General features: G+C 38.0%; 1 protein-coding gene across 3 annotated transcripts in view; it reads left to right on the plus strand.

Annotated features, from left to right (window-relative positions):
- The window catches only part of ninj2 (ninjurin 2), a 53,513-nt gene that overhangs the window by 18,594 nt on the left and 7,132 nt on the right, over positions 1 to 27,787 (plus strand). The window contains exons 2-3 of one of the 3 annotated variants that reach the window (XM_088646954.1): positions 20,359 to 20,442; positions 26,049 to 26,277. In XM_088646954.1, coding sequence (XP_088503080.1) covers positions 20,359 to 20,442; positions 26,049 to 26,277 — 313 coding nt within the window. Of the gene's footprint in view, positions 1 to 4,914; positions 5,005 to 20,358; positions 20,443 to 26,048; positions 26,278 to 27,787 lie in introns of all 3 variants that reach the window. The other 2 variants (XM_088646955.1, XM_088646957.1) reach the window with 2 other exon arrangements.

Here is a 27,787-nt window from a genome sequence, read left to right on the forward strand (position 1 = left end):
GTAAATTTGGTTTAGAAGTAGCCAGGTGTATTTTTAAAATCAAAGCAAACCAAATTCATATGTATAATTATTTTCCTAAAAAACACAAGTTTAACTCATTTTGCCATAGTGGGATGTTAGGCTGGTTAACAACAAAAACCCAGAGACCTATAAAATCCTATTTTGGAAAATGCTGGTTAATATTGTTGAACGTTAAGTGATTCTTTCCTGGCCCCACTGGGGTAAAGTACCTCACTCAAGGATATAACAGCACTATATGAAGCAAGGAGTTGCACCCACAACCTGTCAGTTATGAATAATATTTTATGGTTAAGAGTTACTCGTTAAATGATTTTTTTCTTAATTAGATGTTAGGAGAAAATGCTTTTTAGGTAACGAACTGAAACGTAATAAATTACTTCTTAAAATTATATTCAGATATATTTAAATTAAATAAACCCTCACATAACTTGCAACTGTAATGGCTTAATTATTAAAACTATTATCTAATCTAAAATTAAATTTCTAACAAAATACTGGTTAACTTTATGAAATTCTTACTTATATAGAGGCGGCTATCTATGGCCATTCTGTAGCTTATTTGCTAAAAGGTAAACCTGTTAAGATGTGTTGCATTTTAAATTGAAGAGATGATACTTCACATCATATCGCGAGTTTGGAGACTAGACTCCCATCTTGTGGCAGGAGGACTAAATTACCAAAAATGTCCACATAGATTTTTGTGGGACCAAAATGCATAATAAAGCTTAGTGATGAAAACCTTCAATTGATCACAGATTAAGTTTTAAGCAATCTTAAATGTATTAATATAGCAAGCACGTCTTTGCAAAGTGGGAGTAAACAACAGCAACATGGAGAAAACCAACATGAATTTGGGGAAAATATGCAAAATGCACAAAAGATGAACACCCCAGTCCAGAATGAAACTGAGCACACGAGGTAGCACTGAAACTGCTACACCAATGTGCCACCCACAACATCAGTTGCTCAAAATCATTTGAATTTAATTTACTCTCAAAATTCCCTAAAATGTATATTTATTTCAATTTAATGTAAAACCTTAAAAAATGCAATGCAGTTACACTGCTGCTACAGCAAATGCTACTTGTTATTGTCACAAAGGTCACTGTTAATTATTTTCAAGATTTTACAAATGTGATCACAACAAAAATAAGTATGCAGCTAAGCATTTAATGCAATTATGCAAAACCACATTTTATATATTGACATGTATGAGAAATTATTTGTTCAAATGGGTTGTGATTCCACTTCATTTTAGTTTAGTAATTTAGGAAAATTAAGCCAGTCTGTTTTATTTGGGATCTGGGTCAGAGTTCTGCTACAGCAATCGCTTTTCCCATAAATGGCCCAATTCTCTTACCAAAAAATTGACTATAGTTAATTGGATACTAAAGTCTCATTTTTAGTGAGAGTGACACAGATTCTATTACAGTTCTATGTGTTGCTGTACTCGCATGGCAGTAGAAACCTCTCCATACCTTTCTACCTGTGGATTAAGCTAAATGGATTAGCCATGTCAGTACATGTACAGTATTTTTAATTGATGTTTATAGAATACACTCTACTAATGTAGTCTTTGTCGTACTTTTACATTACTGTTACATTAGATCGCTCTCAGCTGGGAAATTGTATCTTTGGCAAAAAATATATACCCTATGTGTCCTGTTCTTAACTTTTTTGTAAGTGGAACCCCCCTTTGGATGACTGAAAAGGTGTGCAACCCCTGTGCAAAAAAAACATATTGCTATATCAAATGAAAAATAAAACTGTAGTGGGAAAAAATACTAGTCACGCAATGAGATGGTTGCACTTGCACAGGCAGAGAGATTTGTTGGGCTGAGTTAAAGATGCAGATCATCTTCAACCATGAAACAGGCTCTGTATTTGTTCTTCATGTACTGAAAGTTAGCGCTGAAAAGCCAAACTCCCAAAAGACAGGTTGAGGCGAACAGGAGAACTTTTCTTCAATGTCATATTACTCAGGCCTGGGTATTTTCTTTGCACCGAGATCCATAAGTCACCCAATGGTCTCTCAACATTTCCTTCAAAGCCAATTGCAATCCATGATTCTTCATATTCAAGCAATAAACTTGTGTTCATTGTCACTGAATATGGATTTCTGATCCATCCATCTGCTGTAAAGACTACCATTTTATTACTTGCAAAAATTACTTTTCCAGCCAGGTCACCACTCCTTTACTCATTATACAAGAATGATTGTATCTCCTTCAGATTATTTGAAAATAATAAAATTCGGAGATGACATAACATTTCCATGTCACTAACAATGATGAAATGGCAGACAGACCCAGCCATTCAAAATGTGTGAAGCACGCTGCATCAAAACACAGTAGGTGTGGCGCATCATAATGCACATTATGATAATAGTATCCGGAAGCACCTTGTAAAAGCGTCAGGTGGAGCTCATAAAGCTTAACGTCTCATATACAGCATTTGAGCTATCACTAGAAAATGCCTGGTTTTGAATCCTGGTCACTGCTGAAAGACAACCGTTTTCCACTTAAGAATTTAAGTTGTATACTCTTTAGACTTTTCATCATTTTAAACTGTGTATTACAGCATGTTAATCATTAAACATTAAAATGTCGGTATATTTTATAAAAGCAAGATTGCTCAGTTGAATAAAAGTACACAACCTTCCACCTTCATCATAAATATTTTAATTATCTATAAATATGTTATGCATCAAAGTCTTTATGGAAGATATTATTAATAGTATTCATAATGAATGACCATGGACAGGCTGTAAGCTCAAAGTATTACTATGGTCCACTTTCTATGTAACTGTCTTCATAAGTTCAGCTCATTCACCCGTGAAAACATTCTGCTTGCCCTTTTCAGCTAAAGCTTAAGTTGTTAAGCGGAGCATTCATGTAATGTCTTACTGTAGGTGTGTACTTTGCATGCTAGAGGTTGGGGGATCAAACCAAGCTGTTGCCATGAGCTTTCTTTTAACAAATAAACATTTATTTGATAAACTAAAATAGTAAATATTTTTGACACTATATTGATACTTCTAAATATCACAACACGTTCAAAGTTAAGCAAGTTAAGTGATTAACCTTTTCTATGAATACTTGCGTGTTATCACAGTAAAAAACCTCATACTTTTTAGAATCCGCTAAATAGGGAATATAATATGAAATTGCTTATCTAAAGTAATTCATAATGATATTAATTTAAGGATCTAAATATATGTATTTATATAGCTGGTAGTATTACTGTAATCCACTTTTGTAAACACATTTTATTTTGAATTTGACTCATTCACACATGATTACTTTAGAAACATTTTTTAGCTGCTCGTTCTATGTAGGCGACCTGAGTTCAATACCTGGTTCAAGCACAAGTTTTTCTTCTTACAAAGACTTAAAAAAAATAAAATAGTAAATAATTATGTTCACTAGATTTACATTTTTTTGTGTTTTTCATATTCAATGTTAAGTGATATTAATAATAAAATAAAAATGTGAATAACACAAAGCCTGCAACCTACCAATTTAAAGATCGCGATTTGTTAAACATTTCCCAGTTTTTATTTAAACAATATCTGGTAACTGGTTGCATTTTTAGAAACCGTTGTGCTGTTGAAAGTAGCGTTTGTGCTGCTTTCGTTCCCAAGATATAGCACCTTGTTTTTCTGGTGATCACGTGACCATGCATGGTGACTTTGACCAGTAACCCCATCTGCCAAGTTCAAGCGCTCTGTTACCAGCACAAGAGTAACAATTCCGCACCTCTGTTCCTCTATTTACCCGGGTAAGGGTAGAGCAATGGATTTTGCATGTTCATGTGGGAATGTGCCATCTCAGGCCAGCCCCCCCCCACCGTCAGGGACTCAAACCCAGGCCTCCGGCATCACTCAACAGGGACCCAGCCAATTGAGCCAAAGGGAAATCTCCCCTCAGCCCCATGGCTGTGGTCCCTGCTATTCACAGGGTGGTGACGTCACCGCGCAGGTAAGCCGGCTCGAACAACCTGCAATGGTGGCCGTATGCTTTACACTCTCCCCCGCTTAATTCGCCGTCCTCAGCGAAGGGCTATCCCATCCCACTCCTAACACCAAATGTAGCGCTCTTGGGTTCACGTGGGTATGCGCCCTCGCTGCTGCCGCCTCATATCAGTCCCCCACCGCTGGGGACTCGAACCCAGGCCTCCTGCATCACTCAACAGGAACCCAGCCACTTGAGCTAAAAGAAATTTCCCATCAGCCTTGCGGCTGCAGTCCCTGCTATTCACAGGGAAGGGCGGTGACATCACCATGCTGGTAAGCCGGCTCTCACAACCAATGGTGGCCGTATGCATTACAATATCATTATCTTCTATGCGTTTGTGTGAACAGGAAAATTAAATTTGTCTCCAATATCATACCCAAATCAGAAGAGTTGCGGGTGTAGCCTTAAAAAGCTAATATAATTACCAAACAATTGTATGTTCTTACAAACACATCTTAATACCTCATAGCTGTGTCCTTGTTTAAAAATCTGAAGAAGTAATCAGTTTCGCATTGTCTCCTTCTTAAATAAACATAGGCATCAAGGGACATGTGAAGATTCAACTTGTCTGTCGAGCCACATATTTAAAAAGACTTGAATTTGCACCTTTCTGAACCATTGTTGCTCTTTTTTATGCAAAGCACATTCGCCAACATGAAAAGGAACCAGGACTTTACACAGTTCATAACACATCTGAGAAACAAGAGTACTACCATCAAGTACCATCTCACATGGCAATACTGGAAAAGAAGAAGTGAACATATATCTAGGTTCTTTGAAAAACTGGCATTATCCAAGTGTTTTTATTTACAGGGGTCTTATGCGCAAACATGAAACGATTAGCTCACAGTCCTTTTATCTTTGTGTTTCTGGTCAGTCCTTGGTGTAGAATACAGCGTGAGGGCACACCTTGACCTCTGAAGACACAGATATGACTGCCTTTGTTAGATCGTCACATTTCTCCCAGGTAAAGTAGAGTCTTCTGCAGTCTGCAATGTAATGATCCAGGACATGTTTGCTTGTCCAGCTCCATGAAGAGCTCCCCCCACCCAAGAAACAGCACAAACGATTAAGCCCACCGCAATTGTTAGGGCTGCATTGTGCCAGTTTGTGCTGTTGAAAGTAGCGTTTGTGCTGCTTTTGTTTCCGAGATATAGTGCCCTGTTTTATTGGGTAAACATGTGACTATCTACAAGGACGTTTACAGGTACCAACACACTCAGTACTTAAATTACTGGATGTAATGAAAACAATGGATGCAATTTGTTTTCCGAGTCTGTCTGGTCGGGTGGGGTGGATATTTTACATTTCAATATATAGCGCCTTCTTTTTTCTGGCCGTGACATCACTCTGTGCCGTCGGCACCATACAAAAACAGCAAGTTCACGACCACCAGATCTTTCATTTGTGATCTTATGATCAGTTGACCCCAGCCTTTGTTGAACTGCATCAGTTGAACTGATTTCTGATCTATTATCTGCATCTCTGGCGAAGACCTCCTCTTCCAAATCTTAAGTTACTTTACAAACTAGAAATACTGTACTGTATTTATGATGCTACTTTGACGGTCCCACAAATTTATTTAAAAGTAAAGTTATTTGAGGAACTTATTTTGTTTAATATCACAGGGAATACCACAAAAATTAGCAAGCTTCCTTTGTCGTTATCATGATATTTCTACATATGCAAGTAAAACTTGAAAGGATTTGTCACACTTCTGAATTTAAATGATAATGTTTTGTTTCTGTTAGTGTTAGAAGGAGAACTGAACCCCCAGAAATCTCTGATATGTTACAAATTGCTGATGTGAAAACTGAAATGATTAAGTGGTGAATGCAATGCTTTAAAAACATATTAGAAATGAAAGAAGGGGTGATAGGCCTTGGTATTGCAGTTAACATGAGTACAGATGCAGCCATTCAAAATGCGCGGGCGATACCGCATTATTTTCCGGTACGCTGTACGCAGTCTACCGCAAGCTACCGGTAAATACCGCTAGTTACCGTAAATTCTCCTATAATACGACAAGCAAAATAATAGTATCCGGAATTTCCGCAAGGTGGAGCTAATAAAGCTCAACCTCTCATGTTTGAGCTGTGGCCATCAGTCTTTAACGAAGATATTACTAATAGTATTAATAATGAATGACCTTGGACAAGCTGTAAGTGTAAACTCAAAGTATTGCCCTGGTCAACATTCTTTTTTTCATTGACCGTCTTTGTAAAAGTAACACCACAGCATTTCGCAATCACGCATTTGTTTCCAATCATGCAAAGTACAGTGATTCACCATGCCTCACATTCACATGCTCATAAAAGAGATTGATTTAGGAACATAAACATATTACCGTATGCAAACTGTACTGTATACAGTATGTATATGTATATTTAATGTCTTAACTGTGCCTGTTTAAGTATTGAATATTCATATCTAATTTTACCACTGAAGGGAAATCTTAGTAGCTGAGCAAAAAAAGAATAGGAGCATACTGCAACGCGTGTGAAGGCCATAAACGATATTAATTTTGGAACATAAACATACAGTATATAGCTGGTCTTGGTACTTTAAAGAAAAAAATACACACCAGTATTCCATTTCTCCCTAAACATTTTAAGCTTTGAAGTCTTTAACTAACGTGATACCGGAGTCAACAAGCATACTTTTAGAATTTGATTAAAAGGGAATATAATATGGAATCGCGTATCTAAAGAATTTAATAACGGTATGATTATATTCGTGTACTGCGACAGGGCTGTGTAAGGCTGTTTCGCCTCCCTGTTCATGCAAGTTGTTTTGTAGCCTACTGGTCTAGGTGTGTGACTAACAACGCACAGGTTGTGTGTTCGAATCCGGCTGGTGCTGGACTTTTCTTTTAACAAACATTTCTTCGAGAAAATAGAATAGCGATATTATGGACAATCAATTGACTTTTATATTTCAAAATATCGCAACATGATCGATTCTAAGTCATTTTTGATAACAATGAATAGCCTCCTTCTTCCCTTCTGACAGCGGTTCCTGCTTCTATTGTGTGTGTGTGTGCAACAGAGTAAATTTTTATAGAGAAATGGAGGCTGGACAGTATGCGTTACAATATAAACATTTATATTGATTTAAATCGTGTTCTGATTTAAATCGCAAACGCGTGTTTAATTATGTGTTTTTTAATCATAATCAGGCTAATGCTTTTCTACATTTTCTGTATGAACCAGCTTAGAGGTTCATACAGAAAGACAGCTTGTGTTTAAATTGAGTGTAAGGTAATTTTACTTACACTCAATTCCCTTACACAAAGCAGAAGGGAAATCTTCTGCCCCTTATGCAAAACCCTTATGCAAAACCAAACCCTCCTCCCATCCCAGTTTACCTTCTTTATCATCCTCAAAATCTACCTCGATTTTCAACTTAAAGCATTACTGCTTAATGGATTTTTGAGGGGGAGGTGTCTTTCGCTGGAAATCTCGCCTGCTTCCACTACTCAACCCCCTCTCTCCCGGAGTGCTGGCTGTGACGAATTAAACCGGTTTCACAGGTATTCAAAGTAGGAAGTACAGTGTTAAGTGGTAGCTGGGCTACTCCCTCAATAGAATCGCTTTAACATGCTAATGCGTTGGTTTAACAGTACGCTGGGCAAACGTTCCGAGGTCAAATTCTTCCAGCACGGGGGTACCTTTAAAGCGGAGACGACGGCACCGACATTTTTTGGCGCGCCTTCTCTTTAAAGCCCTGGCCAAATATGAAGACAGTACGTACGGTTATAATTCAAACGGAATTAAAAACTACACATCCCAGTTACCATGGTGGTGCTTGTGATCATTGCGTTTAACCAACGAAACAGGGCGAAAAATCAGTCACATGACTTTGGGGCAGAGTTTCGAAAGTCCCTTAAATACATTGAGCACAGCTTTCTCACCACTTAAGATTGCTTTTGATACCATCCTTACACAAAGCAGAAGGGAAATCTTAGTGCCTGAGCATAAAAAGAATAGGAGCATACTGCAACGCGTGTGAAGTCCATAAACGATATTAATTTTGGAACTTAAACATACAGTATATGGCTGGTCTCGGTACTTTAAAGAAAACATACACACCAGTATTCCATTTCTCCCTAAACATTTTAAGCATCGAAGTCTTTAACTAACGTGATACCGGAGTCAACAAGCATACTTTTAGAATTTGATTAAAAGGGAATATAATATGGAATCGCGTATCTCAAGAAATTAATAACGATATAATTATATTCATGTTGCAAAAGAACTGCAACGGACATAAAAACTCCCTTGCTTTTAACAGAGCGTTCCATAATTTCTAACTACGAAAATGATTTAAACTGCTACACTTATCATTCAACCAGAGCTCGAAATATCACAAGGATCCTCTAGAGCACAGCAAAGACTGTATTAAAAGAATCGCGTATCTCAAGAAATTAATAAGATATAATTATATTCGTGTAATTCGTATAATTATATAATCAGTTTCGATCAAGGTCTCTAAAACGAACAAGAAAAAGAGGATTTTCGGAGGGCAATTACGCTGTATTTATATAGAATAAGTGATTTATGAGCAATCTAATTTCTTGTTCGTTTAAAACAGTGAAATGTCAGCTGCAAAAGATCGCACCAGAAACAGCACTCTCTCTGCCTGTCATAGACGTTCAGGAAAGGCTGAATGAAGTCATGTCAAGTACAATAATTTGGTGATCAATAATAACAGTTGTAGGACAAGAAACAAAAGATAGTGAAAACTTAAGATTTTTAAGGCTAAAACTCAAATTCATTCTACAAATTAAGGCAAATGAAAATTCAGGACGTTAAAGTGCTAGAGGTGTAAAAAATACAAAAATGCACATGAGCAAAAAGTTTTAGAAATTGAGCAAACAGAAAAAAAGCCATGCCTATAGTCCAGAAGAGGGATGCAGGAACACTTGCTTAGATATACAAAAAAATCACAAAAAGGTGTATGTTACAAAAGAACATGCAAACATGTACATCAATTTCCCTTCGCGATCAATAGTCTTATCTATAAACATGAAACAGAGTGAGGAATCAGAAATTAGCATGCATACAAAACAGCAATTCTGTCAGTGAGCCCTAAATGAATTAATAGCAACTATGGTTTCATGGAGGGCTTCTCAGATAGTTGGGCATTCAGGTAAACTGCCAGGTGAAAGGATTTGTAAACATATTTTGTTAAAGCAAGTCAGTTTTTTCCGCAACACATAAAATACATTTTTCCAAGAAAGTTTAGCCTTTGTCACTAATGAAACCACTAAATAAATACATAAATATAGAAATCTTAAGATTTGTTTTATTTAATGTTGGTAGCAGGATGAACTGTCAGGTTGAGCTAAGTGTATATTTTGTACCAGAGTTGCTGCAAGATGTTAACAGTGAAAAAGGTATTTAGAAATGAGTTATTTCAAGATGAAAATTTTCAGAATAATTGCAAATCTAGCAGGATAGAGAAAGCACAGAAAACTGGCAGTTAGATTGATCAGATTAGTATGAAAAGTCATTTAGCAAAGGGAATGAGAAGAGTGACAAACTAGTATACTTTAGATCTTTTTTTCTGAACCAGGGAAAATCTGATCATGTTTCCCTATAACAGTAATAAAAAACGTCATTTGATATATCACCATTAAAGGTGGCATCTCAAAGCAATACAGTAGATGTAAAAACAGATAAAAGGACCACAGATTACAAAGTAAATGCATATAAGAAAGACAAGCAGTTAGAGGTGCTACCAAAATTAGAAAATGAAGCAGATACAGACACTAAGTCTTCTGAAAAGAAAGGTTCTGAGGTTAGATTTAAACTGGCCCTGGTGTGTGTGTGTTTGTGTCTGTCCTGTGATGGACTGGCGCTATGTCCAGGGTGTATTCTGCCTTGTGTCCGTCGCTTACTGAGATAGGCTCCAAATCCTCTGTACTGGATAAAGAGATTAGAAATGGATGGAAGTAAAGGCACTGTGTGGATGGAACTATACACAGTGTTAGAAACCCACTATGAAATGGCAGCATCTCACTGAGAATAAAATATTTTATAGTGCTGGCTTAAGGAAACAGCCTTTCCACCTCTCTTGCACATCAGTATCCATACCTAGTTATTTAAACAAATTGCCTCTAATTATAAACATCTTAATATGCTGGCTCTGTGGATCCGCATCAGCTATGTTTGCCCATTCCTTCAATTCATGTGCATCCAACACACAGTTCAACGCTAGCAACTACACAAAATCTAAAATACAATCCTCATTTCAGTATCTATGTAAACATACAGTCTGTTAACTTCATCATCTTCATCAAAAGTACGCCTAACCCCATTAGGAAGTGTTCTTGTTATCAGTGTATTCCTCAGCTATCCCAAAATTATCTACTTCTTACCAACATCTCTAGTCTTTTATCCTGCAATAACTCAGCCAACACTTAAATCTCCAAAAGCTGCTTGTGTTAATTTCTTGAAATCACAAATATCATGTGTAAATACTGGCCATGTAATACTCTGCATTGTGGAATAATAGTTTATTTTAAAGGGAACTAGAGAAACTAAGAACTAGAGAAATCAAGAAAGGCTTTTTTTTTCTAGAATTAATAAATGCACATCCTGTTCACTGGGGAAATTAAATCCACACTGAGCAATCTTCAATATGTTCAGAATATGACAGGGAGAATCCTATCAGGGATGCATTACACCTGTTTTCAAGTCCTTGCATTGGTTATCTATCAGGTTTCAAGTCAACTTCAAAATCCTCATCCTCATTCAGTACCTACAGTATATGGCTTATTATCTGTCTACTCCCCACCTTTGTCCGTCTGACTCTGGTCTTCTAGCTGTCCTCAAGAACATCTACATTCTGTGGGTTAGCCTTCTACAGATGCAGCCATTCAAAATGGGTGAGGTATTTCGCGGCATACCCCGGTGGGCGTGTCGCGGTATCACACGGTATCACGCAGTGTCACGTGGCTAATAGCGCGTCATTTGACGCTCTGCCGGAAACTATCCGGCGTCGCCTTGTAAAACCGCCAGGGGGAGCTTAACCTCTCATGTACAGCATTTGAGCCTTTAATTTTGAACTGTGTATTACAGCATGTTAATCATCAGTCATTAAAATGTTGGTATATTTTATGAAAGCAAGATTGCTCAGTTGGACAAAAGTACACAACCTACCTTTATCAGAAATATTTATGCATCAAAGCCTTTACTGAAGATATTACTAATAGTATTAATAATGGATGACTTTGGACAAGCTGTATACTCAAAGTATAATTTCTTTAGCACATTTGTACAAGCACTTGGAATCTGTCCAAGCCATACTTTGTCAGGCATTTTGTTTTACTTCAACGGGCATAAAAACTTCCTTGCTTTTAACAGGGCGTTTCATAATTTCTAGCTATGAAAATGATTTAAAATGCGATATATCAAATAACGTTTTTTATTACTGTTATAGGGAAACATGATCAGATTTTCCCTGGTTCAGAAAAAAAGATCTAAAGTATACTAGTTGTCACTCTTCTCATTCCCTTTGCTAAATGACTTTTCATACTAATCTGATCAATCTAACTGCCAGTTTTCTGTGCTTTCTCTATCCTGCTAGATTTGCAATTATTCTGAAAATTTTCATCTTGAAATAACTCATTCCTAAATACCTTTTTCACTGTTAACATCTTGCAGCAACTCTGGTACAAAATATACACTTAGCTCAACCTGACAGTTCATCCTGCTACCAACATTAAATAAAAAAAATCTTAGGATTTCTATATTTATGTATTTATTTAGTGGTTTCATTAGTGACAAAGGCTAAACTTTCTTGGAAAAATGTATTTTATGTGTTGCGGAAAAAACTGACTTGCTTTAACAAAATATGTTTACAAATCCTTTCACCTGGCAGTTTACCTGAATGCCCAACTATCTGAGAAGCCCTCCATGAAACCATAGTTGCTATTAATTCATTTAGGGCTCACTGACAGAATTGCTGTTTTGTATGCATGCTAATTTCTGATTCCTCACTCTGTTTCATGTTTATAGATAAGACTATTGACCGCGAAGGGAAATTGATGTACATGTTTGCATGTTCTTTTGTAACATACACCTTTTTGTGATTTTTTTGTATATCTAAGCAAGTGTTCCTGCATCCCTCTTCTGGACTATAGGCATGGCTTTTTTTCTGTTTGCTCAATTTCTAAAACTTTTTGCTCATGTGCATTTTTGTATTTTTTACACCTCTAGCACTTTAACGTCCTGAATTTTCATTTGCCTTAATTTGTAGAATGAATTTGAGTTTTAGCCTTAAAAATCTTAAGTTTTCACTATCTTTTGTTTCTTGTCCTACAACTGTTATTATTGATCACCAAATTATTGTACTTGACATGACTTCATTCAGCCTTTCCTGAACGTCTATGACAGGCAGAGAGAGTGCTGTTTCTGGTGCGATCTTTTGCAGCTGACATTTCACTGTTTTAAACGAACAAGAAATTAGATTGCTCATAAATCACTTATTCTATATAAATACAGCGTAATTACCCTCCGAAAATCCTCTTTTTCTTGTTCGTTTTAGAGACCTTGATCGAAACTGATTATATAATTATACGAATTACACGAATATAATTATATCTTATTAATTTCTTGAGATACGCGATTCTTTTAATACAGTCTTTGCTGTCCTCTAGAGGATCCTTGTGATATTTCGAGCTCTGGTTGAATGATAAGTGTAGCAGTTTAAATCATTTTCGTAGTTAGAAATTATGGAACGCTCTGTTAAAAGCAAGGGAGTTTTTATGTCCGTTGCAGTTCTTTTGCAACATGAATATAATTATATCGTTATTAATTTCTTGAGATACGCGATTCCATATTATATTCCCTTTTAATCAAATTCTAAAAGTATGCTTGTTGACTCCGGTATCACGTTAGTTAAATACTTCGATGCTTAAAATGTTTAGGGAGAAATGGAATACTGGTGTGTATGTTTTCTTTAAAGTACCGAGACCAGCCATATACTGTATGTTTAAGTTCCAAAATTAATATCGTTTATGGACTTCACACGCGTTGCAGTATGCTCCTATTCTTTTTATGCTCAGGCACTAAGATTTCCCTTCTGCTTTGTGTAAGGATGGTATCAAAAGCAATCTTAAGTGGTGAGAAAGCTGTGCTCAATGTATTTAAGGGACTTTCGAAACTCTGCCCCAAAGTCATGTGACTGATTTTTCGCCCTGTTTCGTTGGTTAAACGCAATGATCACAAGCACCACCATGGTAACTGGGATGTGTAGTTTTTAATTCCGTTTGAATTATAACCGTACGTACTGTCTTCATATTTGGCCAGGGCTTTAAAGAGAAGGCGCGCCAAAAAATGTCGGTGCCGTCGTCTCCGCTTTAAAGGTACCCCCGTGCTGGAAGAATTTGACCTCGGAACGTTTGCCCAGCGTACTGTTAAACCAACGCATTAGCATGTTAAAGCGATTCTATTGAGGGAGTAGCCCAGCTACCACTTAACACTGCACTTCCTACTTTGAATACCTGTGAAACCGGTTTAATTCGTCACAGCCAGCACTCCGGGAGAGAGGGGGTTGAGTAGTGGAAGCAGGCGAGATTTCCAGCGAAAGACACCTCCCCCCCAAAAATCCATTAAGCAGTAATGCTTTAAGTTGAAAATCGAGGTAGATTTTGAGGATGATAAAGAAGGTAAACTGGGATGGGAGGAGGGTTTGGTTTTGCATAAGAGTTTTGCATAAGGGGCAAAAGATTTCCCTTCTGCTTTGTGTAAGGGAATTGAGTGTAAGTAAAATTACCTTACACTCAATTTAAACACAAGCTGTCTTTCTGTATGAACCTCTAAGCTGGTTCATACAGAAAATGTAGAAATGCATTAGCCTGATTATGATTAAAAAACACATAATTAAACACGCGTTTGCGATTTAAATCAGAACACGATTTAAATCAATATAAATGTTTATATTGTAACGCATACTGTCCAGCCTCCATTTCTCTATAAAAATTTACTCTGTTGCACACACACACACAATAGAAGCAGGAACCGCTGTCAGAAGGGAAGAAGGAGACTATTCATTGTTATCAAAAATGACTTAGAATCGATCATGTTGCGATATTTTGAAATATAAAAGTCAATTGATTGTCCATAATATCGCTATTCTATTTTTTCGAAGAAATGTTTGTTAAAAGAAAAGTCCAGCACCAGCTGGATTCGAACACACAACCTGTGCGTTGTTAGTCATGCACCTAGACCAGTAGGCTACAAGACAACTCACATGAACAGGGAGGCGAAACAGCCTTACACAGCCCTGTCGCAGTACACGAATATAATCATACCGTTATTAAATTCTTTAGATACGCGATTCCATATTATATTCCCTTTTAATCAAATTCTAAAAGTATGCTTGTTGACTCCGGTATCACGTTAGTTAAAGACTTCGAAGCTTAAAATGTTTAGGGAGAAATGGAATACTGGTGTGTATTTTTTTCTTTAAAGTACCAAGACCAGCTATATACTGTATGTTTATGTTCCAAAATTAATATCGTTTATGGCCTTCACACGCGTTGCAGTATGCTCCTATTCTTTTTTTGCTCAGCTACTAAGATTTCCCTTCAGTGGTAAAATTCAATATCTACAACGGGCGCAGTAAAGAAGTTTACAGTTAGTCTTTCTACGACAGACCAACGGACCAGGAGTGCCCTTGTTGGTCAACCAATCACGTACCGCGTCATCTTGCGTCATGATACGCGATACCGCAGCCAATTACCTGCGGTACGTGTCTGTACCGCGCACTTTGAATGGCTGCATCTGTAGGTGGGTCTAAAATATATGAATTTATAAATTTCTATCTACATATATAGCAACTTTTTGATGTGCACTTAAACTGTAATCCATAACAACTTAGTTATTTTCATTTACGCGGTTGAGGGCAGTCCCCGTTACCTGTAGAGCGCTTTCACTGGGGTTTCCAGAGAAGCACTATATAACTGAAAGAATATAATTTTTAAACACATGAAAATTGGGAAGAAGTACAGTTAAAGCCAGGTTTATTGAAATTATAGTTTTTGTTACATTTTTGTGTGTTAATTGGACTTCTCTATACTTTGCATTAAACATTTTCCATAATACCTGGGCCATGGGTCTAGCTAGGGATTCAGCCATCAAATTAACGCTAAGATTAAATGGTGACATCATGAAGCTAACAAAAGAGTAGTGTAACGCTCGCCACGATTTGTTGCCTGAGATTTCAGTTATAAGCATTATGCAGTGTTTTGCATTCATCCTTATTTCTTTCTGGGGATTTAAACTATTCAACTGTTTGATTTTTTTTTAAACCTTGAGGGTTTCAATTACACTACATTGCACTACATATTTATGATTTTTAATTGTTAATTCTTAATTGTGTATGAAAGTAGATATCAGACCTACTGCATGCAATAGCTTATTAAGGAGCTGTTGCCTTTCTATTGTTCCATTAGCTGTAGAGGGGGAGAGGGGTTTATAATGTATACTAAACTACCTAACAACACCCCGCTGTCTAATGTTATGTAGAATAGAATAGAACAGAACAGTTCAGGGGGATGGGAAGGAATTTGCAGTAGAATGCACTGCTGTCATTGATACTGTTTAACATAAGGCAGTAGTTCTCAAATTTTTTGGACCAAGTACCACCAAGTACCACCCCTGATCAAACCAAAGCATCCAAGTACCACATACAAGTCACATCCCCAGAAATTCTCAATGACCAACATGAGCGCACGTGTGCGCACACACTCACATACACATATAATAAATATGATAATGATAAACTGTATTTGATATAGCGCCTTTAAAGGTGGCTTCTCAAAAGTTTTTATGTCATGCCCATTGGAGCGAAACACAGAGACGCTCTGTGTATTTTTCTCAAATTAACCTAGAACACTTCTGAAATATTTTTTTGTTATCTATCACGCTTTCCTGTGCTCACAAGATTGCCAGCGCTCGTAGCACACATTTCTATGCATTCCTGTGCTTACAACATTGGCATTGTTCCAAAATCATGCACATTCTCCTACCTCCTTATTTGCTGGAGATAGCTTTTTTAAAATACAATTGGTCACTTTCATTAGAAGCACGCATTCCTATAGAATGGTATAGAATTACATAGTAGCTCTTGTGTCCACTCAAGTATTAGCGCGCGCTGTATCGTAGTACGTAGGCTGCGTATTTGACACGTATTAAAATAGAAAATATGAAAACCCGTCCCGGTTTTTCAGTGCACACAACAAAGTTCTAGGGTCATATGGCGTGCCACCTGGCGGCGCTCAGCCATAGTTTGAGAACCACTGACGTAAGGCAACCAGCAATCAAATGTGGGAAATACATTTATTTATCCAGCATCAAAGTTTAACTCGTTCACGGTGCCCTACATTACAAACTCCAAGCGTTTCATTTTGTCTATTGCTACAATATTGACAGCAGTGTAGTTAAAAGGAGCATATCAAAATATTTCCAAAATAACCACAAGTGAACGAGTTGAGGGTTTTGATAATAATAGAGAAATCATAACAATGACCACGTGTTGTTTCATGCAAATCATGCTTACCCAACTGAAGGACACTTTATTGGACACGAAAATACTTTTTTAATTGACAAAAAGTAAAACCACACTTTCTTGTTTAAACGGATTGTTTTGTTGCTGCACAGACTGTTAAACCAGAGAAAAAGAGCGCCTCTTTCTTCGAAGCATCCCGTTGATCCGATCACATATTTGTTTCCAATCATACAAAGTAAGTTTTGAGAATCTCCGATTCACCATGCCTAAAATGGTTTCCCGGAGATTGCAAGGCAAGGCCCTTTAGCCTCTGGACCAACTGAAATTTATGGATGTGGTCCACCCCCAGTAAATTTCGAAAGTCACAAGATTATGAAACAGAAGAGTGGCGTAGCAGTCTGCTCCTTCTCTTGACTGATGGGCAAAAGTTTGATATCTGGGAGAACTGTACATTGCATTGGCATCTGTGAATTCTGCTGTGTAGATGGTGCTTCCTGAGTTGAGATAGACAGCGGGGACAGCACCAGCCAATTCCTGGGAGGAGGTGAGCAGAGAGTCCGGGATAGAGTGTCCTGGGCCAGTGTGCAAGGGGGCAGTGTGCACTCTGCTGGGGGCGGAGGGCTCTGGGCGGTGAGGAGAGGCACTTTTCAAGAAATGAAGGTCTGTTCAGAGAAAGCTGACCTAGCGTTTGACTGCCAGAACATACTGTCTCCAGCTTCTGCATTTTTAGGAGTGTCTCCAACCTCCCAACCCTTCCCAACAATGAGTCGTACTGCTCCCGCTGCTGTCGTAAAGTCTCCACACAGGTGCTCTCGAACTTTTTCCAGACTGGCACCCTGGCCCGTGGCCGAGAGCAGAATACATGTAAGAAAGAACATCACACAGTAGTAATCAGCAGTTGTGGAACAGACATCAAAATAAACTTTTCTTTTCATCCCTCTTACCGCTTTCTTTTTTACTGTCCTGGTAGTCTTTGAAGATCGTTTCACGTGCGCGGTGTTGTCCTGAAGAACAGGCTGCGACGAAATATTTATAATAGAATGTATAATTCAATACAGCAATAATACCTTGTATTATGCACTATAATCGGGTATTTCAGATGAAGCCCGCTGTATTTGCTTACCCTTCGCACTTTGCAAGCTGAGGCAGCTAAAGCACAATGTCTCTTCCCGTAAAAGTCTTTGTCTCCATATTATGGCTGTTGTAGTGCAGGCTCGCGGATTTTTTTAAAATGGGAACTCAATTTAACTGAATTCCTTAGTGTATTTATATTATATTCTCATGTACGAGCAGAATAAGTGAACCTTCCAGTCAAAAATGGGTTCCTTTTGCCCAAGACTGGCAGGAAACAGTCGAAACTTGCCACACCCAAACTGTCAATCAACCTTTTTTAATAGCCTTGCAAATGCGCTCACACAGTAGGATATGCACATTTGACACGCCAGATTTACTGTACATGTCAAACCAGTTGCTTTCCGTTGCAGATGCACTTCCATTGCAATTTTTTTTCTCCATAGCCTCAGCTTTATCATTTATACAGTATGCCTATTCCAGAGACATTTTCATTGTCTATAACTATGCAGGGAGACCACGTAGATTCCAAAACCCTCTGCAGAAGCAAAATGTGTTCCCAAAAGCATATACTGTACAATTAACGCAAGATTTGCAAACATTCCCGATACATTGTTCTATTTTGTACCATGACAGGAGAATGCACACTGTATTAATTATTGTTGCTGCTGGGCTTTGAGCTTTGAGTCGCCTACTTACTTCTTTGACTAGTTTGCAGAGAAAGTCATTGCCCTGCTTTTTGTCTATCACTAAATAAAAAGGTCAATGTAGAACACGTTATTTATTACTCTGTGTTTATTTTGGGGCTTTACATTTATGTTTATAACGGAGAGTCCCTATTACCCACAGTGGACAAAGAGGTGAGAAGACATTTTCATACTATTTTCAGTTATTTTTTATTAAAAAAAATGCAAAATAGAAATTAGACACAAGAAGAGTATTGTAGCGCTTTTGGGTTCACGTGGGTATGCATCTTTGCCGCTGCCGCCTTAGTTTGGCCCCCCACCGTTGGGGACTCGAACCCAGGCCTCTGGCGTCACTCAACAGGGACCCAGCCAGTTGAGCTAAATGGAAATCTCCTGTCAGCCCGGCGGCTGCAGTTCCTGCTATTCACAGGGAAGGGCGGTGACGTCAAAGTGCTGGTAAACTGGCTCGCACAACCTCTAATGTCAGCCGTATGTGTTAGTATTATTGGACAATGTTGTGTGGCTCTTTCGAATTTCTCTGTAATCTGAAGAGTTATAGAGGAGACACGTTGTGTATCACCTCTTTTTACACTTGTAAGAACATTCCAATGTTAATGCGGCATGGAAGATATTATTAATAACCTTTTAAATCTGAAGCTGTTAACTCTACTTCATACTGCATGTCAAGATCACAGTTTCAAAATAAAAAAAACATCAAACCATAGATTGGATGAGAACATCATGATTGTTTCTCAAGGATGTGAAACATGACAATTTCTTACAGTTACCATCAGGAGAAAAACGTCAATGTAAACGTCATATTTACAATTTGTTGTAAAAGTTTTCTCAGTCAAGTACTATAATTCACGTAGGGAGCTGTGTCAGCATGCGTAGGCTGCAGAAGATCAGCTAAAGGGAAGAAAACGCTTTCAGAGAAAACAATGTTTCAGGAGTGAAGAATACAGCGCCCCAATTCAATTGTAGCCAAAATTAAAATGTTCCAAATGTTTAATTAAGAAGTAAAAAGAACTTACAGCTTACACAAAGACTCAAACCACAGTATGGAAAAACGAGTGTTAAGAGTGTTGATTTCTGGTTGCCTTATATTTATTTTTTTAAATTAAATAAAAACTAAGATACAATGACGTGTTCCTGCCTAACTCAAACATTGCGTATCTTTAAAAGCTGTTAAAATGGTTTAGATAGCAGAAAGTCACCTTGCTCTTACAAGCGGCTCTGTTAAGCAGAGTTTGTGTTAACTTTGTCAGTGAAAAAAATGACCACGGGCACTTTTCCTTCCCCGCAGGTTGTTAAAAAAAACTTGCTCTTAATGGGCTAATCCTTCAGTCATTCTCTCTGGTGCAGTACATCGGCTGGTCAGGTGACTGAGGGTGACTGATATTATTTCCCACTGCATTCTGGGAAATGTAGTTTTGACAAGAACCTCCATCTTGTCTCCATCTATCACTCTCTCACAATTAATCATGCGTGAATGAGTCAAATTAAAAATCAAACGTGTTCACAAAGAAAGTGGATTACAGAACAGTTGGGTATGCACGATTAGCAAAATGGGGTCATTGTTATTGAAGCGCTCTCGGGTTCACATGGGTATGAGCCCTCACCACTGATATTGCCTCAATATCATGTTGTGATATTAAAAAATGTCAATATAGTGTCCATAATATTTGCTATTTTAGTTGTTCAAAGAAAGGTTTATTTGTTAACAGAAATCTCATGGTGACAGCTGCGTTCAAACCCCGACCTCCAGTATGCAAGGCACACGCCTAAGCCATTACACCACACGTAATCACGGGTGAATGAACGATTCCGTTTCCGGTCAAGAGGGAATACTGGCGCGTTTGGCTGCCGCTCCTCTCACCAGTTTTTCATTTTTTATCTACTTATTGATGTTGTTTTTTTTCCTTTTTCTTCTCGGCAACACTGATTTCTAATTTATCTATTTTTATCCGCTTCACGTTATCCGCTCCACGTTACAAATTCACAAATGGGACTTTCACTTGCATTGTGAATTTGCTCAACTGAAGACCTCCACCACTTGCTACCGCCTTACTCTGGATTTCCTTCCTGTCTTGTTACACCGTCTTGGATTCATCAATCATGTCTCTGAGGTACACTGCACTGCAACCTCTTCAACTAAAACAAAACTACTTCTTGGTGAAAGACACATTCGATTATTGCCGTTTTACTGGGATTTTACGACCGAGTCGCTAAATCCATCGCAGCACAGGATGTCGTTTCTTTCATTCATCTGCTAGCGGAATCTCTATCCCTGCCTTTTGGCGCATGACTGTAAGTCCATCCCGTACCGGAAACGACCTAAAAAATCTCCTCTTACTACACCTCCTCTTACTTACACCTGGAACGCACTCCGCATCCCCCTGCATCCCCGAGACTGGCCAGATCAGCGCTACTCAAATCCTGCTCCATAAAAACAAGGCTCTTCTTTTATGTGACATTATCCTTATTCTAGGGGACTTTAATATACACATCGATTCAAGGTCTTCCAGTCTGGCTGAAGACTTCCTTTCTCTATTGGGATGTTTTGATCTTACTCAGTTTGTTTGTACCCCTACAGATAACAAAGGACACACCCTAGATTTAATTATTGCAAATGACTCTTTTGTCTCTCACTGCTCTCCCCTTGATCTAGGCCTCTCTGACCACTAAGCTATTCTTTTCAATCTGGAATTACCTGTTTCTAACACTTCCCCCCCATGCTCTGTAAATTTCCGCAACTGGCGATCAATTGATCACCCAAGTTTGCAAATTCTGTTCTGTCCTCCTTATCTTGTTTCTTTTCCTCTGACCCTCTAGAGGACAAAATAAAATTACTTGACAGTGCTCTTTTATCTACCCTTGACACCTTTGCTCCTTTAAAAAATGGAACCATCTCCTTCTCTCACCCTGCCCCCTTGGTACAACGACCATCTGCTATCCATAAAGGCAGCCTCTCGCAAACTTGAGCGTAAGTGGCGTCTTTCTGGCCTAAATGTACATTATCAGGCTTGGAGAGATTACTCGTCTGAATATAAGGTTACAGACATCTTTTCTACACCATCAACAGACTGCTCAAGCCAAACTGCCCCACCACATTGCCTGCCTCATCGCAACTTTGCAACACATTCTTAGATTTCTTTAGTTCTAAGATTGACAACATCCAGCATCACATTCTCTCCACTACGCATATCATTTCCATACCTCCTCCCTCCTCATCCAACTTCTCTGGTTCCCTTCTCTCCAGCTTCTGTCTTCTTGACTCAGCATCCCTCAATAAACTAGTTACACGCATGAAACCCACCACATCTATTTTAGATACCATTCCCACCACTTTATTTCAGTCCCGTTTCTCTTCTCTCTGTCCCATTGTCCTCAATATTATACATGAATCTACGAGCACTGGCATTGTACCAATGGTCCTTAAAACTGCTGCCATTACCCCCATGCCAAAAAAGCCTAACATGGCTCTCGACAATCTTAACAATTTTCACCCCATCTCCAACTTACCCTTTCTTGCAAAAATTCTAGAACATGCTGTCACACTTCAGTTACATTATTACCTCATGACAAATAACCTTTTTGAACCACTCCAATCTGGCTTCCATCAACTTCACAGCACAGAAACTGCCCTGGTCAAAGTCACTAACGATCTTCTAATAGCTTCTGATTCTGGTTCTCTTTCTATACTCATCCTTCTTGATCTCAGTGCTGCTTTTGACACTGTTGACCATAACATCCTACTTTCTCGTCTTGAGACTGTGTTTGGAGTTTCTGACACTGCTCTCAAATGGTTCAAATCTTACCTCACTGATCGCTGTCACTTTGTCTCTCTTAATGGGTACAGGTCTGAAATTGGTCTTGTTAAGTCTGGTGTTCCTCAGGGCTCAATACTGGGCCCCTTGCTCTTCAGCATTTACATGTTTCCACTTGGTCAGCTTTTAAGATCACATGGCCTCAGCTTTCATTTCTACGCTGACAATACTCAAATATACATCCATACCAAACCTGACACTGATGTGGCTGTCTCTATTCTAATTGCATCTCTGACATAAAAATTTGGACGACTCAAAACTTCCTTCATCTTAACTGCGTCAAGACTGAAGTCATGCTTATTGGCACCCCCCACCAACTTCGTAAAGCCAGTCCTGTAACCCTATCTGTAGATGGCTCTGTACTTGAGCTTCAATCAAAATTGAAAAACCTTGGGGTTAAATTCGATTCTGGCTTAACATTCGACCCAAATGTGCAGCATACTGTCAAAACATCTTTTTTTCACCTCTGAAATATCGCTAGACTACGCTCTATGCTATCACTAACTGTGGCTGAAAAGCTGATCAACACATTTGTGTTCTCTCAAATTGACTACTGTAAAGCTCTACTTGCTGGGGTATCTAAATCTACTTTGAACAAACTGCAGTATGTCCAAAATTCAGCAGCCAGAATCCTGACCAGGTCTAATGCAAATGATCACATTACTCTTATCCTGGAGTCCTTGCACTGGCTTCTGGTCAAATTCCATGTAGACTTTAAAATCCTCATGCTCACCTATAAGGCTCTGCATAGCTTGGCACCTCAGGACCTGTCTGAACTATTATCACGCTACTCCCCACCTCGCAACCTTCGCTCTTCTAATTCTGCTCTCCTTACTGTCCCCCAAGCCTGTCTACATTGTATGGGTGACAGGGCCTTCTCCTGTTATGCCCCCAAGCTCTGGAACTCTCTTCCCAAGGATATCAGAGAACCACCTTCTCTAAACTACTTCAAATCCAGACTCAAAACCTTCTTCTTTAGAAAAGCCTTTACTTAACTGGTTCCATTCTTCACCCCTCTGCTTTTCTTAGTACCACCATCCACGGTCTCCTCTATATATTGTAATTGTGTTTATCTTGTGTATTCTTTTTATTTATTGTTGTTGTCATTCTGTAAAGCACTTTGAGAAGCCACCTTTAAGGGCACTATATACAATAAAGTTATTATTATTATTATTATTATTATTATTATTATTATTATTATTATTATTATTATTATTGAGTTAAACTGATTCAGACATTTTCAAAAAGTGTACTACTGTGATAATTTGAGCTAAATGAATATAATTATATAGTTATTAATTTCTTTAGATACGTGATTCCATATTATATTCCCTATTAATCAAATTCTAAAAAGTATTCATTTTTTTACTGCGATAATGAGCGCAAATATTCATAGGAAAGGTTAAAACATTATAACTTTTTATGAAGTATATAAACTTAATGTAGTCAGAAGGAGCACATAAAAACTATTCCAAAATAACCACAGTATGTAACCGAATGAAAGACTTTGATGCTTAAAATATTTATGAAGAAAGTTGAATACTGGTGTGTATTTTTTATTGAAACTATTAATACCAGCCATATACAGTTTACATAATATAGTTATGTTCCTAAATTAATATAGTTTATGACCTTCAGACACGTTATGCTCCTCTTCTTTTAAGGCTCAGCTACTAAAATGTCCCTTTAGTTGTAAAATTCCATATATTCAATATTAAGCGGATTAAAACATGCACAGTAAAGAGATTAAATAATTAAATCGTTTCACTAACAACCAACGCACCACGAGTGCACCTGTCAGTCATTTTGGCCAGCTAATCACTTACTGCGGTACAACGCGGTGAACTGTAGATAATTTTGCACCTTACAGGGTTGTGCCGTGCATTTTGAATGGCTGCATCTGTAGAAGCAAGGTCAGTGCACTTGCCAAGCGGTGTAATGACAATAGTTTGGTGCTTAACATCAGTAAGGCCAAAGAGATGGTGGTAGACTTTCATAGGGGCGGAGGTGATCTATCACCTCTTGTCATTAATGGCCAGTCTGTGGCAAGAGTAGAAACCTTCAAGTTTCTTGGCATGACCATCTGCCACTCATTGAAGTGGGATGTTAATACCAGCCTCATCATGAAGAAAGCCCATCAGATTAAATGATTTATATTAAATACGACACTAGTTACTTTTTCTATTTCCAACAATGAGACTATGAGTGGTTCATTTCCCCTATGGTGAAGTTATTTTTCCACAGTAGTAAGTTCAGATGTGCAATCTGAGTGGCTGCATCTGTGCAATTCGGACTGAAGATGGTTCGGTGCAATAAAGAAATCGCCAGGATCTTCTGAAGGAAAAAGACTGTAATTACTCAAGGTCTGAAAAAGGACATCAGATTACCAGTGAAGAATCAACAGTTGAAAGTCAAGACTTACCACTCGGAAAATCAGTTTGTCATTGGAAATGGCTTGTAAGGTTGATAGTCATACTAGAAACAGAGATCAGAATATAATACTTACCTTGAGTGATCTAGAGTGTGATATTGTGTATAAAGTTTGAAATACTGTTTAGTTTACCATAATAAAGCAAAACAATACTAATGCAACAAAAATCAAAGGCTTAAAGAAAGAAAAAAAGGCCAGAGTTGTATTGTTCTTAAAGAATGGAAGATGTAGTGGTATATATAAAGTTTATGTAAGAATATTAGTTCGTGCATGTGCATAGGAATAGTGGAAGTGGTGTAAGCTGTAGGGTAACACAGCATGGTGTGCTAGTCAACCCGAGTAAAAGAGTTATTCTCTTTCAAATCTTATGGAGAGTTGTTGAATCAAACCGAGAATAAAAACAGAACATCCATCTTTGCCGTGTTAAAAAAGTTAAAAGGGAACTGCAACACTATTTTTATATTTCAAGGTTAGAAAGAATCAGCATTGATGAGTACATTTCAAACCATAATAAAAGTAAAATGTACACAGTAATTTGTAAAACCTCCAATTTACATCACAAAATAGACAATTTTCCAAGTATGAGCAGTGCCATATTCTAAGATTCAGAACAAGGCCTCAAAACTTCCGGTGATGTGAAGCAGGCCTATTACATTACGGTCTGGCAGACAAACGTTACTTACTTGTCAACTCTGCATGCATATCAGATTAGAACACTGCTGCAGTGAAATGTCTGCTGCACAACCTGTACTTATTTGCTCGTACACTGCATTACATTAGTCATTACAGTGATTAGTGAGTAGGAAGGCCCGCTTTACTACTGCATTTTTACTAGTAACTTTTTTCTGAATTAATCTATAAAGGCTATAAAAGAACACTGTACATAAAGCAATATAATGGTGTTTATAACACACATAACACATAACTACTGTACCTCATGTCTTTCAGAGGCATAATATATTTGATTGGATCTAATTTCAACTGTTAAGCACTATTTGAAATCCCAGTATTGAAAAGCTTCCTCTTGTAGTTCAAGCACATTTTCTTTGGCATAACAGAAGAATTAACGTTAGGGTGCAGACATTTTACGGAGGCCTTAGCTACTGCACTGCAGTAAAACAGACAGTTCTCAAAACCATAGACCACAACACTACAGGTTGGTCCAATTCAAACATTAAATTCAGTCAGGAAACTAAGGAGGAATGATAAAGAATATATCAGAAGCCTCATTGACCAGAGCCAAGAACTCCTGGAATCCAGAAAAAACTATGTTTGATTATTATACAGTATATTTTTAAAATAAATATGTATGCACTCCCAGTTACATTAAGAGTCCTAAAAAACAGAATGTGTCTACATATACTTTCAGTTGGGAACAGACAAAAATGGCATCACACATTTTGAATGACAGAAGTAGGTACTGCTGTACCTTGATTACTGATCATTTGCTTATCTTTTTTCATTTTAATGACAGTCTGGGCGTGGTAGAAGAGACCAGATCCCCATAAACCTGAACCACTATGCAACCAAGAAGAGTGTTGCAGAAAGCATGCTGGATGTAGCCTTGCTCATGGCAAATGCCTCACAGCTAAAGTCCGTGGTGGAGCAGGGGCCAGAATTCAAGTACTACATGGTTCTGCTGGTCCTCATTGGAGTCTCACTATTCTTTCAAGTGGTGGCAGGAGTTCTTTTCATTGTCATGGGTAGGTGCAACCAATCTATACGCTTTCCCTCTTATTTAGGCTGGGCAAACGATTTTTAAATTTTTTAAAAAATAAATAAATAATGAGATATAATGATGTGTTCCTGCTTAACTTAGACATTGCACGACTTTAAAACATAGAAAAACAGGTTTCGAGAGTTAAAAACCACTTTTTATGCGCAAAAAATTGGTGATTTTTCTTCCTCGTGATCAGCTCAGAATCTTTGTGTACGCTGTAAGGTTTTTACTTCTTAATTAAACGTTTAAAATACACGAATTTCATAAAGACAACACACGTTTCGAAGAGAAAAAATCCCATTCTTTTCTCTTCCTGGTGTGTGAAACTGATCAGCAGGTCTTTTTTTCCCAATCAGAGGCTCTGAAAATAACGTACCGCCCACTGCGCTCCATCAGAGAGGGGCGCGGCACCGAGAGAGGGAGGAGGCGCGGAGCTCAGCAGTACAGAACGAACGTTCTACTGCCTGGAGCGCTTATGGCAGCGATCGCGTCTGCATTTATAACTTAGTTTTTAAAATTAATCAAGCAATATGAACCATCTCATTTTACTTTTAAGTCACTTAATTATCATTAAGCACAGCTTTCTCACCACCTAGACTACTTTTTGATACCATCCTTAGACAAAGCAGAAACGTCTTGTTCTGTCTAATGACATTACAAGTGGAAAGATTACAGATTTTAATCGTCTTTAATTTTGTTACGTTATACATCCATACAAACACCACAAAACTATTCTCGATTGTATTTCTGAATGGTATGTTACACTTAGTTCACTGTTTTAAATACATCTACAAGAAAGTTAGGTGTTAGCATAAACTATTAGCAATCAATATTAAATTTAGCACTGTAATAATTTGTTGCACTTTCCCCCGCATCTTGTAAAAATATATTTTCATTGTTCAAATATACATTAAATCTGACTATCATATAATAAGTTAAATACAAACTAAAGAAAAAATAGGGTTAAATATAATTCAAAATATTTTGCTAACAATGTTAACTGTTTATAAATAATTGTATTAACTAAAGAGTAGGATGGCACAGTTGTTAGTATGCTTTTTGTTTTGTTTCTTTTTCATAAATACAACAGTAGTACCTGATGTCTCAGTGGCTTTCAAAATTAAATTTTGCATGCAAACCTGTGAACTAGAAAGATAACTAAGATATCCATCCATTTATAATGGTGGCAAAGTGGTTAGCATTGCTATCTTGGAGCACTGGGGTCCCAGGTCCCATCCTGTGTGTGTGGGGTTTGCATGTTCTCTCTGGGTTACATGGTTTTTCTCCATATGTGTGATATGACTCCCTCTCGCACTCCAAAACATACTGGTAAGTTAATTGGTTTATGGGAAAACTGGCCCTGGTGTGTGTGTGTTTGTGTCTGTCTGTCCTGTGATGGACTGGCGCTATGTCCAGGGTGTATTCTGCCTTGTGTCCGTTGCTTACTGGGATAGGCTCCAAATCCTCTGTACTGGATAAAGAGATTAGAAATG

Source organism: Lepisosteus platostomus, chromosome 9, assembly GCF_059453375.1.
Source record: "Lepisosteus platostomus isolate fLepPlt1 chromosome 9, fLepPlt1.hap1, whole genome shotgun sequence".
NCBI classification, from domain to species: Eukaryota; Metazoa; Chordata; class Actinopteri; order Semionotiformes; family Lepisosteidae; genus Lepisosteus; species Lepisosteus platostomus.